Below are 13,373 nucleotides of genomic sequence, written 5' to 3' on the forward strand. Positions count from 1 at the left end.
ACGCAAAGCGCGAAAAATACTAACACAATTCCATCGGTATTTTGTGCTTATCGATATCGGTATGCTGCCAACTTTTGGCGCCAAGCTAAAATTAAATGTTCACAGATTTATTAATTATTAGGCATTTTGCTCAACATAACAGAAATACAGTAACCATTTACAATCACAACTTTGCAAATGGACCTTCATCGTCTAAAAAGACATCCAATTGCAATTTGTGCATGTTTTCCGGGTGGCAAGCATACTTGCTAAAATCTTTAACACCCACATCCAATAAAACCTCATCGTCAATAAAGAAATTGCCCGTGTATTCCTTGGCATCGCGACAAATTATGGCATATGCTGCATCTGCCATAACCTCCGGCTTGCGAGCATACAACGCACCCTCCGAGCCCTGCAACATTTCCACCGCCGCCGTATTAACAGTTGTCCGTGGCCACAGAGCATTGACGGCCACGCCTCGATCCCGAAACTCCTCGGACATGCCCAGCACACACATAGACATGCCATATTTGGCGATAGTGTAGGCGGTGTGATTGGAGAACCAATGGGGCTTCATGTTCAGTGGGGGCGATAAGTTCAAGATGTGCGGATTCTCGCTCTTCAGTAGATAAGGTAAACAAGTTTTCGAACTGTGGAATTTAAGTAATCGTTAATGGTTATTTCTGGGCAAGCTAAAGGGTGCACTTACACCAGGAACGTGCCCCTTGTGTTTATGTTTTGCATCAGATCATAACGCTTCATGTCCGTCTCCAGCGTTGGAGTAATGGAAATGGCGCTCGCATTGTTTATCACAATATCTATGCCTCCGAATTTGGCAACAGCTGCTTCCACAGCCTGTTGAACCTGTTTCTCGTCGCGTACATCAACAATGCAGGGCAAAGCTTTGCCACCTGCCCTTTCGACTGTGAGTTAATATCAAGATAACAATCAGATTATGTTTGTCCATGTACTAGTACAAACTCCAACTGGGATACAAAGTGCATTTACGTACTCTCCTCTGCGGCCGTGTAGATAGTGCCAGGTAATTTTGGATGTGGCTCAGCTGTTTTGGCGGCAATAACAATATTTGCGCCATCGCGCGCTGCTTTCAAAGCAATCGCCTTGCCAATGCCACGAGATGCGCCCGTTATGAAGAGCGTTTTGCCCTGTAATTTTCTATTTACTTTTTATTTGCCATTTGTTTGTCACTCTTCAATTTGACTGCCTTACCCAGTGTTTCTCATTGTTATTGCTGGCAAATTCTGCTAATCTAAAGAGCGCTGAAGTCCAGTGTGACCAAATCTTGTTATTATTAAATTGACCAAATACCATTTTGAATTATACCAAAACAATTAAATTTCAAAATATATGGTCGCATTTGAAAACTTATTTAAACTATACTATTGATTTATTTAAATTACTCAACAAATGTTTGGCTAACCGACCATTACAACTTTGCTAATAGACCTTCATCTTCCATGAACAAAGCTAATTTTAATTTGTGCATATTTTCTGGGTGACAGGCATATTTACCAAAATCTTTAAGCCCCACGTTCAATAAAACCTCATCGTCAATAAAAAAGTTACCTGTATATGCCCTGGAGTCTCGGCAAATTATTACATAAGCTGCATCTGCCATGACCTCTGCGTTGCGAGATATCTATGCCTCCGAAATATGCAGCTGCTGCCTCAACCGCGCGTTGAACCTGTTGCTCATTGCGAACGTCCAGAATACAGGGTAGCGCTTTGCCACCCGCCCTAACTACTGTTAATTAAAGTCAAGATGTAGTGTTGTACATTCGCTTAAATTGCATTTACATACCCTCCTCTGCGGCCGTGTAGATAGTGCCGGATAATTTTGGATGTGGCTCAGCTGTTTTGGCGGCAATAACAATATTTGCGCCATCGCGCGCCGCTTTCAAAGCAATCGCCTTTCCAATGCCACGAGATGCGCCCGTAATGAAGAGCGTTTTACCCTGTAACTTTCTAATATACTATTATATTTACTTAGTTTATTTTCTAAGTCAATCAATTCTTACCCAGTGTTTACCATTGTTAACAGTCGTCGGCTAGAGTGCAGTGTGGCCAAGTTGGTGCATTTAACAGATGCATAACACTAACAGCGTTGGTGTAAAGTTTTACTGCCGATAGCAACTTGTTGCAGCTAAGAAATGATGTCAAGGTGGCAACTATGTCAGTCAGAAGAAAAAAAAGAGGGATTGCCCATTGGCTATAACATTTGGAATATTTGTCAATATTTGTATCAATTTGTTCATGGATAATTAATTATCTATTTTCTGGTATCGCTGCAATGATTTGCATTGTTGTTTGATGTCGCTATTCATATACAAATCAAAAATTCATCAACTTTCAAATTCATCTGACAACTTATTTCACCTACACTTGAAAATTGGAAAAACAAACACGATAGTTTAACCATCTGGCAAGGCTTGTGCAACATTTTCCAACACTTAAGGCGCAGAATGTTTGGGCTGCTGCGTTCGCAACTCCTGTACAATGTGAGCATATTAAAACGAAGAATGGCCTACTATGCAGTTGCAAAAGGACGACAGGTTGGCATTTATGATAACTGGGCGCAATGTCAGCAGCAGGTAAACGGCTTCAAGGGAGCCATATACAAGAAGTTCAACACGCGCCAAGAGGCGGAGCAATTCATAAATCCAGCTGGCGCCACAGCAAATTACGCACCAGATGAAGTGGCTGTGGCACTCGGACAAAGGCAGCCGCCGCCAGCCAGCTGGGCGCCTCGTCAGGAGTATCAGCAGAAGCGGCATGAGGCAAAGCCTAAAGATTTTTGGCCTGAAGATGTTGTCCAACAACAAGAGGTCACGGACGAAGATCTGGTAAATAGGGGACGCAGCAGCCGGATTCCTTGAATACTAATGTCTATGCTTTTTAGGTGGGAGTCATGGAGGAGGTGGAAGGATTTCCTACACAGTCTGGCAGTCGCAAACGCAAGTTACAAAGTAATAATTCTGGTACTTACAAAATTCCGCGGCACACGTCAAATGCGGACGAACCTGTTGCACTCAAACAAATCGGAGCATTTGAGTTTACATTGAATGCCGAAGGCTATGTGATTGTATATACGGATGGATCATGCCTCGGCAATGGACGAAAGGATGCATGCGCCGGTTTCGGCGTCTATTTTGGCGACAATCATCAATTGTAAGTCCAGAGCAAAGCGTTTGCATATCGAGGCTTATTTTCCACTCAATCCTTCCGTTTAGAAACGCTGCGAAACCCGTGCTGGGTCGGGTGACCAACAATGTGGGCGAGATACAGGCTGCCATATATGCAATTAAAACAGCATTGGATTTGGGCATAAAAAAGCTCAGCATCAACACAGATTCGCAGTTTCTGATCAATTCAATAACCAAATGGGTGCCAGGCTGGAAGAAGCGCGGTTGGCGTTTACCCAATATGGAGCCAGTTAAGAATGTCGTTGATTTCAAAGAATTGGATGAGCTGCTGCAAAGCAAGGAAATTAACGTTAATTGGGTGCGTCTTATTAACCATATTTACTATTTAACTTGCCTCAATTAATACTCGTTTCTCTTTTAAAGAACTACGTCGAGGCGCATAAAGGCATTAAGGGCAATGAAATGGCCGATAAACTGGCACGACAGGGCTCGCAATTATACAAGGAATTAAATTGCAAAAATTAAAAGATGATAAAAAAATGAATTAGATTTAAAATTAGGTTGATCTACTTATAGTTTATACGCGGAATATTTGACTTAAGTTGGCAACACACACAGGAATTGACAATTCGCGCTTAAGAAAGTTGGCAACTCTGGGTGCTATATGTTTGGATTACAGCAACAAAATAATGAACAAGTTTTGCACTTATTTTAAGAAAACACAATGAAATGTTTAACAACAAAATGTTACACTTAATTACAACAAACAATTAAATTACAGAAATGTATGGAATTTTTCGATTTGGGTTTTTTAACTTCAAATTGCGCGCTAATTTTTTTTGCTAGGTTGCCAGCCCATTAAAATTGACATTTGGTATTAAAGCAAGCTGGCAACCCTGCGTCCTATGCATTTGGCTATGATAAATAAATAAAAAATTGTGCACTTTTTTTTTTAATTTGTAACCATGAAGTGTTTCAAATATGCAACGTTTGTTGTATTTAATGTAATTGCCGCGTTGCTGCTAAGCGGAGTATGCTGTTTTCTGCAGCAGCAACCCACGGTGCGCATTGAAATGGACGAAGCCGGCATGCATAGGTTTCTATATGAATCAAATGTTATTTTAAGTGTTTAATTAATATGTTCTTCAAATAGAAAACTAAAGTACACCGTGCAGTTTGATAAAACACCACTCGCGGGCTCGAATTGTCAGTATATGCTGGCCCAACCTTTGCCTGCAGCCGTTTATGTCAGCACCGACGAGCTGGACGGACTGCAACGCTTGAAAATGGTGAGCACAGCGGGAGTACCCGACTAGGAGATACCCTTTACCCGGCACAGAGCTGACACTACAAAACCAACTACCACGCACGACACTTGTTGCGCAGTCAGTCCACGTGTCTCGTATCTCTTCCCCTTGGAATATGCATTCTCGACTAACCTCCGAAGCTTCTCCGATCTTTAGGGAACTTCCAGAGCTTAACTATAGTATTGAAATGTGTGTGGGAGTACCAGAGCCAAATGCTATATCTACAAATATGTGATGAATGGAGGGAAGAGTAGGCGAGTGCAATAGGGAAGGAAAGCCTCTAAGGTGGACATGTACTATAGATCAACTTGGCTAGATGGACTAGGTTTTCGATGCTGATCAAGAATATATACACTTGATGGGGTCGGAGAAGTCTACTATTGCATGTTACATAGGCTATATATAAATACCTTTAACGACAGACTTAGTTCCATCTTGTTGCTTTGCAGCTGGATGCAGTGTATCCGAAATTCGTGGATGTTGAAATCATCACCGAAAAGGCTGAACCGTTTTCGGTGCTGTTACGTGGAACGCCCAAGATTACGGATACCCTAACGCTGCCCATTCATTTTCGCTATCACGCCGCGAGCCGTAACTAGTAAATCGTCTATATATATATATATATATATATGTATAAATATTGATATAATAATTCCATTCGCTGTGCAGCACCTCGGCCACGGTCGCAATAGGCGCACCCCAACTTTATCTGAGCTGTCCAATGGGCGATAAGGAACTCATTGACACGGAATTATTAGATGGACCAGATAAGTTCTACTGCCTTGGCGAGCATAAAACCGATTTTGAAGAGCAATCCAAACAGTTGACAGCCGATAATTGTAACTGGCGGCGAGTAAAGGCGAACTTTCAAACGGAGCGAGCGCTGCACGCGGAGATACCTGTGGGCGATGCCAATGACTATATATTTGTGCTCTATGCCACAATTGCCCTTACCTGGACGGCGTCCATTTGGACCATACTGAGCACGCGGTCGGTAGCTCGTCGCATCAATGAAGAACTAACCGAGCAGCATTTGCTGTTGCAGCATGAGGAGAAAGTTAATTAACAGCGATTCCATTAAATTACGAAAGGACCTCGGCGTGAAATGAATCGTAAAATAAGATTCGAGCGATAAACATCTCGCCAGACTAGAGTTTATGCCATATTTGTGTATAATTTGGGCTCGTGCAGTCGTAGAGATAAACCCGAGCGTTGTTCAACTGGAAGGCGGGTCCAATAAATGCCAGTAAATGCTGATTCCACAGACAAGGTCTTATGCTGTTTAAGCAACATTTTGTGATTTCCCATTGTATATGTTTATAGGTGTATTCAGAGTACATTAAACTTTGGATGCTTTATACTAGGTTTATGAAATAAATGTTAAATGTTTCTAAACTTATCTGTCTACAACTGCGCATCTAGAAGTTGATTTTCTTTTCGTTGAAGAACTGCCAGGTTATGGCATTGTTTTTCTGCAATTGCATTGTTTGTGTCAAGTTGTTATCTAGCCGAGGTTTCCTTCTAAATAGCTTTCACCTGAATTTGCTGGTAATCTGCTTTTATAATCAATTGTTCCAATGCCGAATCCTCTTTTCTCTTTAAAATACTTAACATATCTATTTTAAGGTTGTTTTTTTTTTGGTCTTACACTCAATCAGCTAATGAGGACTTGCACTTCACATTTTCACAAAAAATTAACCGGCGTTGCCGGGGTGGAATAAGTAATATCTAAAATGCAAGTGGTATCGTTTGCGAGATATGCCGATGAATTTGAACCGGCGACTTTTCAACTGCTTCCAACGCTCGAAGACCTATCACAAAATGTATTTATGCTAATCTTAACTTAAACTTATTTAATTACAACTTTCTATGACTACAACTCAAAACCGATCCTCTTTGCTGTCTATCGGTGCTATGGTTCTGGAATCCACCTGTAAGTTGTTGCGTAGAGTCGTTGTGCTGGACACGCTGGGCGGGTCGTTCCAGGGCTGCACCGTGGCCTTGCCCAGGAGTACGAAGAGCGCATTGCATAGCAGGTAGATGCCACCGGTGATAAAGAAAACTATGCGCCATTGGGTAGGATCCTCCTCATCCGTCAAAATGGCGCCCACAACCAAGGGCGCCACAATAGATGTTACTCCAGCCAGGCCATTTGTGACGCCCATCATGGGACCAGCAAAGTTTGGCGACAAGTCCATGTGATTAACGAGGTAACCGCAAAAGCAGGCTGCATTGATGCCCACGGCCAGGGTGAGCAGGACAATGGCGCCGATCTTCTCGTCGGCGGTCATGTAGCCCAGCCCAATTAGGCAGCCCATGGGCACCCACTGGCCAATTGAGTTGAACAACTTACGTGCAGTGGTAACCGTAATGCTGCCCCGATTGATAAGCAGATCGGAAATGGGACTGACCACAAAGCACAGCACACCCATGGCAAAGTAGGGCAAGGAGGAGAGCAGCGCATTTGACTTGACATTCAGTTTGAGTACCTTGCTCATATAGGTGGGCATCTCCGTGAGCAGCGTGTAAAAGCCCCAGGTGAAGCCGCAATGGGCGGCCAGCAGACCATAGAAGGCCGACGAACTGAAGATGGACATCCAAGGCACAGGCAAGGACTGCAGTATTATGGATCGCAACAGGACAATTATCACAATTATCATTAGCTAGGAACTGCGAGCCCTGCATCGAGTCAATCACTTTTCGGATACACGAACAATTATGTCGTTTGAGCAAGTTCGAGTTGCAGTTGCATTGCCCGTTAGCTCGAACATGTTGCTGGCTCGACGAACTCGAACTTTGTTTGAATGTTGAGTGAATATTTTTGCTCGATACTTGTCTGAATTAACCGATTCTAGGGCTCAACTAGAAACATGAATGGCACTCACCTGACCGCTGTTATTGCTGCCCGTCAGACTTTCGATGTATTCGCGTTCGATTTTGCTGATGTTGCGTGATGTGGCCGGCTCGTTGGCGCCCTGCCACAGAAAGAGCAGCGCCCAGGCCAGGCTCAGACCACCAGAAATGTAAAAGAGTCCCGGCCAGCCCATGCTGGACTCAAATATGTCACCGCTGCTAACTAGAATAACCGCCGTGCCAAACTGTGCGCCCGAATAGATGCCAGTCGTGAGAAAGCCACGCTCTGTGCGCGGCACCCATTTGGACAATAGCGTGTGCACACATGGATAAACACTGCCCTGGACCAGGCCGGTCAGCACGCGCAGCACACAGATATCGATCCAGCCACCCTCCGCAGCCAGGGGATGAAAGAAGCACAGGATGCCGCCCGCGGCTGTGGCCAAGCTAATCACATATTTGGCACCAAAACGTTTCGCCAACAAGCCTGTAAAATCAGATCGAAGATGAGTGTGAATGAACCTCATGCATCTATCAGACTGTTAAAGCTTTAACTAGTTGAGAATTGCAAGAGTAGTGTAAATTAATGAATGAACCTCACGCATCTATCAGATTGTCAAAGTCTTAACTAGTTGGGAATTACAAGAGAAGTGTGAATTAATGAATGAACCTCACGCATCTATCAGACTGTCAAAGCTGTAACTGGTTGAGAATTACAAGAGAAATGTGAATTAATGAATGAACCTCACGCATCTATCAGATTGTCAAAGCCTAAACTAGTTGGGAATTACAAGAGAAGGGTGAAGTAATGAATGAACCTCACACTTCTATCATTAGCAGATTGTCAAAGCTTTAACTGGTTGGGAATTACAAGCTTAGAAAAAAGTACAGCATGCCAGAGTCTAGTTGCGTGTGCTTCACCCGGGGCAAAAAATCGCGTTCGCGTCTTATAACTAATTGTTGGCTAATTGATTTTCTCACCTGACGGCACCTGGGACAGCACGTAGCCCCAAAAGAAGCTGCTCAAAATTAGGGACTTCTCGGCTAGATCCCAATCGTAATACGGAGCACCCGCTGTCAATTGAGTCATGGGCACAATCGCAGCGGAGATATTTACACGCTGAAAGTAATTGATCATCATGCCCACGAACAGCAGAATCGCCTGGCCGTGACGTGCGCCCACTCTGCTGGCTGTAAAGATAACATAAATACGATAAACAAAATCTATATACTATATATTTAGCTAAAGAGTTTAACTAGCTAAGTAGCTCAGCTGGGCGCCAATCAGGAGCGGAGTCCTTTCGCTAGCTCGGAGATAGACCATGTTGCGGCGACTCGGTGCTTGGACTTATGAGTGCAAATTGTTGCGTTATTTGTTCAATTATATTCTAGGATTATTTGCACATGCATTTTAACGCTGCCCTGATAGTAAACGTGACGCTTATTTACTTTTTTTTATACCCTGAACCCATTAAAAATGGGTATAAGGGTATATTGTATTTGTGCAAAATCCAAATGTATGTAACAGGCAGAAGGAAGCATCTCCGACCCCATGGAGTATATATATTCTTGATCAGCATCAATAGCCGGGTCGATCTAGCCCTGTCCGTCTGTCGGTCCGTCCGTCCGTCCGTCTGTCCGTATGTACGAACGCAAGGATCACAGAACCTATATGAGCTAGAGCTAGAAATTTTAGATGTAGGTGCTCCTAGTGCCTGCACAGATCGAGTTTGTTTCCGATAATCGATAACTTACTCCGTTTCCAAGCAATCGATAAAAATCGATATCGATATCCTGTGTTTTGGGCAAGTTTGGTAAATAATAAGAGCTAGAGTCACCAAACTTGACATATAGCTTCTAAAATAGAATATATATATGCATTTGATGTTGGAAGAAGAGGATTCAGGGTGTTCCCTAGTCGGGAGCTGCCGACTAGAACCTCTTACTTGTTTTCTTTTTAACAAGTATTGTGTCATTATCATTAACGAATGCCAATGCGAAAAAACAAAAGGCGAAATCCGTCTCAATGGAAAAGTTTAACGACGCCAGTGGAGCGCACAAAGGGGGGCCTAAATTCCGTTACCGTTAAATATTTCAAATATAACCTCAAAATAAAAATGAAAATGAAGTTAAACAAATGATTTAATGCCGGGCAAACTGGGCGCTAATCACAGAGCAAATATTTGATTATGATAAAACGTATCGCTATTCAAAAACGCATCACTTATCTTTGCGGCGATGTCAGATTTATGAGATTTATAGCATTTATTAAAACGTTACGCGATTTTATAAATACTTTGAAATACAGCCCAGATAATATCCAGACGCTTTGAGTATATTGTGGGGAGACTCTTATAAAACTCTCAGCTTTTGTAAGTAGGCTACAAGACTCTCGTCTATTTGTATATTTATAATCAGAAACTGTTAATTAATGCAATATGCGACAATTTGATAGCAATTTTTCCGTGTTGTCGCGCCTCGAGTAGCCCGTACTCCAGCGTATCAATAAGCTCTTCGAGCTGATTGCAAAAGCTCTTTGGAGGAGCAACTCCGACGAGTGCTAGATTAACTAACTATCTATGAAATTGAAATTTAAAAGGTACACATTTTATATAAATTACTAATATCAGTCGTTTTCCAAACAATTAGATTGGATGTCTCAAGCGGTTCACAACTCAAAAACTTGAAATCAACGAGTTATCAAAATAAATTATAATAATATTTTTATCAATTAGAAACGGTCCTTCAGACATGTCTTTACATTCTCTTGTTTAAAACAAGTAAGAGGTTCTAGTCGGGAGCTCCCGACTAGGGGATAGCCTGAACCCTCTTCTTCCAACATCAAATGCATATATATATTCTATTTTAGAAACTATATGTCAAGTTTGGTGACTCTAGCTCTTATTATTTACCAAAATTGCCCAAAAAACATGATATCGATATCGATTTTTATCGATTGCTTGGAAACGGAGTAAGTTATCGATTATCGGAAACAAACTCGCTCTGCGCAGGTACTAGGAGGACATTCATCTAAATGTTCAAGTCTGACAGACGGACGGACAGTCAGACAGACGGACAGGGCTAGATCGACTCGGCTATTTGTGCTGATCAAGAATATATATACTTTATGGGGTCGGAGTGCTTCCTTCTGCCTGATACATACATTTGGATTTTGCACAAATACAATATACCCTTATACCCATTTTAAATGGGTTCAGGGTATATTCAGGGTATAATAAACAAGAAAAGTGTCTTAAATAATTCACTTGCATATTTTTCATTTACAACTCAAAATTTTCGAATCAACAGTTATCAATATTGCTGCTTTCCATTCAAGGGTCTCTTAAATACTTCACTTATTAAGTTTACATTCACAGAAACAGAAAGTGGAAAACAACAAAAGTCTACTTACGTTTTATTGGCTTGTCCGCGTTGCTATCGAAACCCATGGCTGAGATTAATTGTTAAATTTGTTTGAAAAATTTACAATCTTCCTTGTATTTTGTTCTTAAGCTCTTGTAGGCACTTCTGCGGTTCGCTCGCGTTGTTGATCGGCGACTAAAACGTGAAATGCCTTCAACTGTGGCTTTTATACCGGCTGCAAGAATCCATTCCACTCTGATTATCTGCGGTGCTGCCCGATTTTGAGATAGCCGCCAGTTGTTGGCCTTTAATGTTAGTCATTATCGTGTTTGTTGTCTGTCGTAAAAACAATAAAGCACTGACAAATAGTTTTGTCATTTATCTAATTAGTAATATGGTTTAAATATATTGCATTTGTATGTGTGACAGACATAAACATAAATATATATATTATACTGAATTTAATTGATGTATTATCCGCCAATTGTCTTATCAATTTTTTAGTATGCACACACAGTAAATTTGGTATTGTAATGTCTGGTCTTATCTCGAGAGTCATTTACAAAGATTCCTGTAATTATTTATATTTCCGTAGAAGAGCGTCATTAAAACGCGACAGTTTTAATCATCTAGGGAAGTCGCAAATCTAAATCTTCAAATTCTAAGTAAACCAACAACAAAATGCATACAAATGTTTGTAAAATGAATAATTTCATTCAAATAATATTCAAATGAACTAAGCAAGCTTTGGCTTCATATTCATATATCTAGAGCGCAACGTATTTGAAAATTTCAATATATATATATATAAATGTGCGAATTTGAATTCACAGCAAGAGCGGGACGGTTAACTTGGCTCGCTAACCAACACTCGAAGCGCATTGTTCAGCACTGGAGCTTGTCGCAAAAGTGCCAAACGCACTTTACCAACACTTTTTTTATTTGTTTTGTGTTAAATTTGTTTTAAATATGTCGTCTACTCGTTTATCATTTGGCGACGATGACCAACACAATATGCCCCGCATTATGACATTTCGGCCCAGCTATGAGGAGTTCATCAACTTTGCCGGCTACATAGAGTACATGGAATCACGTGGAGCACATAGGGCTGGCTTGGTTAAAATCATTCCACCCAAGGAATGGATACCGCGGCGTTCTGGCTATGATATTGAGAACATAAATATGACAATACCGGCACCGATCTGTCAGGTCGTAACTGGGTAAGCGAAGTGCTTAGACAATTTGCTTTACTGTTGGCTAATCCCAATTTTGGTTATCCAGCGCTCACGGCGTTTATCAGCAAATCAATATACAACAACGCCGCCAGATGACACTGCGCCAGTTCATGGAGAAGGCCAACTCGGAGCTGCATCAGACGCCCCGTCACTTTGACTATGACGATCTGGAGCGTAAATACTGGAAGAACATAACGTACATATCGCCGCTGTATGCGGCCGATGTTAAGGGCACGTTAAGCGACGAGGACCTGAACGTTTGGAATATCGGACGACTGGACACTATACTGAATCTGGTCAATACAGATTATGGCATCGAAATAGATGGCGTGAATACGGCGTACTTGTATTTTGGCATGTGGAAGAGCTCGTTTGCCTGGCACACCGAAGACATGGACTTGTATTCCATAAATTATTTGCATTTCGGTGCCCCAAAGACCTGGTATGCCATACCGCCCATCTATGGCAGACGCTTGGAAAAGCTAGCCAACGAGACCTTTGTGGAGAACTATCAGGAATGCAATGCATATCTGCGACACAAGATGACCATGATTAGTCCGAAGGTGTTGCGTCAGCATAATATACCATTCAATAAGATCACACAGGAGGCGGGCGAGATAATGATCACATTTCCGTTTGGATATCATGCTGGCTTTAATCATGGCTTCAACGGTGCCGAGTCCACAAACTTTGCCTCCAAACGCTGGATTGAGTATGGCAAGCGAGCGAGCATTTGCAAATGTCGCAGTGATATGGTTAAAATCTCCATGGAAACATTTGTGCGACACTTTCAGCCGGAGCGCTACGAGAACTGGCTGAAGGGCGAGGACTACGGTTGCCATCCCGAGGAGCCGGGCAAGATATGCGCAGCCGCACCGCCCACCATCAACGAATATCAAATCACACAAGAAAGGTCGGTTAAATATGTCAATTGCTATTTCTTAAATTACCTTCTTCTCCAATCCAGCTCGCAAGCGGCCAAATCGAAAGCGACGAATCCACAGAAACGTGGCTGCTCCCTGGCCGAGGTCAATAATTGCCATTCGGATGCGGACGATGACAAGATGAGCGTGAGCAGCCGCAGCAGCGCCAATCTAAAGCAAGCTGTGGTCAAGCTTCGCAAGCTGCCAACAGTTGTGCCAGCCGCGGAGTCGGCGCCAGTCGAAGCAGTCCTCGATCCTGATACCAAAAAGAAATACGACTTCAATTCGATTGCGGTGGTACGAGTTAAGCGAATGTGGAATGCTCTGCCCTGCACGGAGCCAGGCACGAATTTACTCACCAACGGCGTTGTGAAGAACACAAAACGGATGCGCTTTCAGACGAAGGTTCTAACACTCGAAGACGAGGATTAGCAGCTGCTGCTGACCAGGCAGCATCTCTTCTCCGTAAACGATTTGACGATCTCTGTTGTTGGTAGTTTTATAAGACCGCGCAATCAAAGAAATACATATACATATATATATATA

At 42.4% G+C, this 13,373-nt stretch overlaps 6 protein-coding genes across 7 annotated transcripts; 3 read left to right on the forward strand and 3 right to left on the reverse strand.

The window, feature by feature from the left end:
* Positions 1 to 97: 97 nt before the first annotated feature.
* Positions 98 to 1,622, reverse strand: LOC115762279 (hydroxysteroid dehydrogenase-like protein 2). Its single transcript, XM_030704443.1, has 5 exons — positions 1,570 to 1,622; positions 1,213 to 1,284; positions 995 to 1,158; positions 692 to 905; positions 98 to 632 (listed from the first exon to the last, which is right to left on the reverse strand). The coding sequence occupies exons 2-5, from the start codon at positions 1,224 to 1,226 to the stop codon at positions 164 to 166; spliced, it is 861 nt and encodes a 286-aa protein (XP_030560303.1). The 5' UTR covers positions 1,227 to 1,284; positions 1,570 to 1,622; the 3' UTR covers positions 98 to 163.
* On the reverse strand, positions 1,225 to 2,235 carry LOC115762280 (hydroxysteroid dehydrogenase-like protein 2). The gene is made up of 3 exons (XM_030704444.1): positions 2,022 to 2,235; positions 1,805 to 1,968; positions 1,225 to 1,747 (listed from the first exon to the last, which is right to left on the reverse strand). The coding sequence occupies exons 1-3, from the start codon at positions 2,033 to 2,035 to the stop codon at positions 1,566 to 1,568; spliced, it is 360 nt and encodes a 119-aa protein (XP_030560304.1). The 5' UTR covers positions 2,036 to 2,235; the 3' UTR covers positions 1,225 to 1,565.
* Positions 2,236 to 2,361: 126 nt separating this feature from the next.
* On the forward strand, positions 2,362 to 3,884 carry LOC115762278 (ribonuclease H1). The gene is made up of 4 exons (XM_030704440.1): positions 2,362 to 2,846; positions 2,903 to 3,171; positions 3,234 to 3,504; positions 3,570 to 3,884. Exons 1-4 carry the CDS (start codon positions 2,466 to 2,468, stop codon positions 3,669 to 3,671), a joined length of 1,023 nt encoding a protein of 340 aa, XP_030560300.1. The 5' UTR covers positions 2,362 to 2,465; the 3' UTR covers positions 3,672 to 3,884.
* A 147-nt stretch (positions 3,885 to 4,031) lies between these two features.
* On the forward strand, positions 4,032 to 6,327 carry LOC115762292. 2 transcript variants are annotated; one of them, XM_030704457.1, is made up of 4 exons: positions 4,032 to 4,242; positions 4,300 to 4,435; positions 4,882 to 5,051; positions 5,123 to 6,327. In XM_030704457.1, exons 1-4 carry the CDS (start codon positions 4,112 to 4,114, stop codon positions 5,517 to 5,519), a joined length of 834 nt encoding a protein of 277 aa, XP_030560317.1. In that variant the 5' UTR covers positions 4,032 to 4,111; the 3' UTR covers positions 5,520 to 6,327. The 2 variants fall into 2 exon arrangements, with proteins under 2 accessions (XP_030560317.1, XP_030560318.1); XM_030704458.1 differs by having other exon boundaries at positions 4,037 to 4,242; positions 4,903 to 5,051; positions 5,123 to 6,324.
* On the reverse strand, positions 6,315 to 10,966 carry LOC115762291 (putative inorganic phosphate cotransporter). The gene is made up of 4 exons (XM_030704456.1): positions 10,719 to 10,966; positions 8,288 to 8,497; positions 7,339 to 7,793; positions 6,315 to 7,068 (listed from the first exon to the last, which is right to left on the reverse strand). Exons 1-4 carry the CDS (start codon positions 10,753 to 10,755, stop codon positions 6,334 to 6,336), a joined length of 1,437 nt encoding a protein of 478 aa, XP_030560316.1. The 5' UTR covers positions 10,756 to 10,966; the 3' UTR covers positions 6,315 to 6,333.
* A 493-nt stretch (positions 10,967 to 11,459) lies between these two features.
* LOC115762429 (probable lysine-specific demethylase 4A) lies at positions 11,460 to 13,364 on the forward strand. Its single transcript, XM_030704626.1, has 3 exons — positions 11,460 to 11,889; positions 11,951 to 12,817; positions 12,872 to 13,364. The coding sequence occupies exons 1-3, from the start codon at positions 11,639 to 11,641 to the stop codon at positions 13,257 to 13,259; spliced, it is 1,506 nt and encodes a 501-aa protein (XP_030560486.1). The 5' UTR covers positions 11,460 to 11,638; the 3' UTR covers positions 13,260 to 13,364.
* Positions 13,365 to 13,373: the final 9 nt, after the last annotated feature.

This window comes from Drosophila novamexicana, unplaced genomic scaffold (assembly GCF_003285875.2).
Source record: "Drosophila novamexicana strain 15010-1031.04,08,12 unplaced genomic scaffold, DnovRS2.1 tig00000564-arrow-pilon, whole genome shotgun sequence".
NCBI classification, from domain to species: Eukaryota; Metazoa; Arthropoda; class Insecta; order Diptera; family Drosophilidae; genus Drosophila; species Drosophila novamexicana.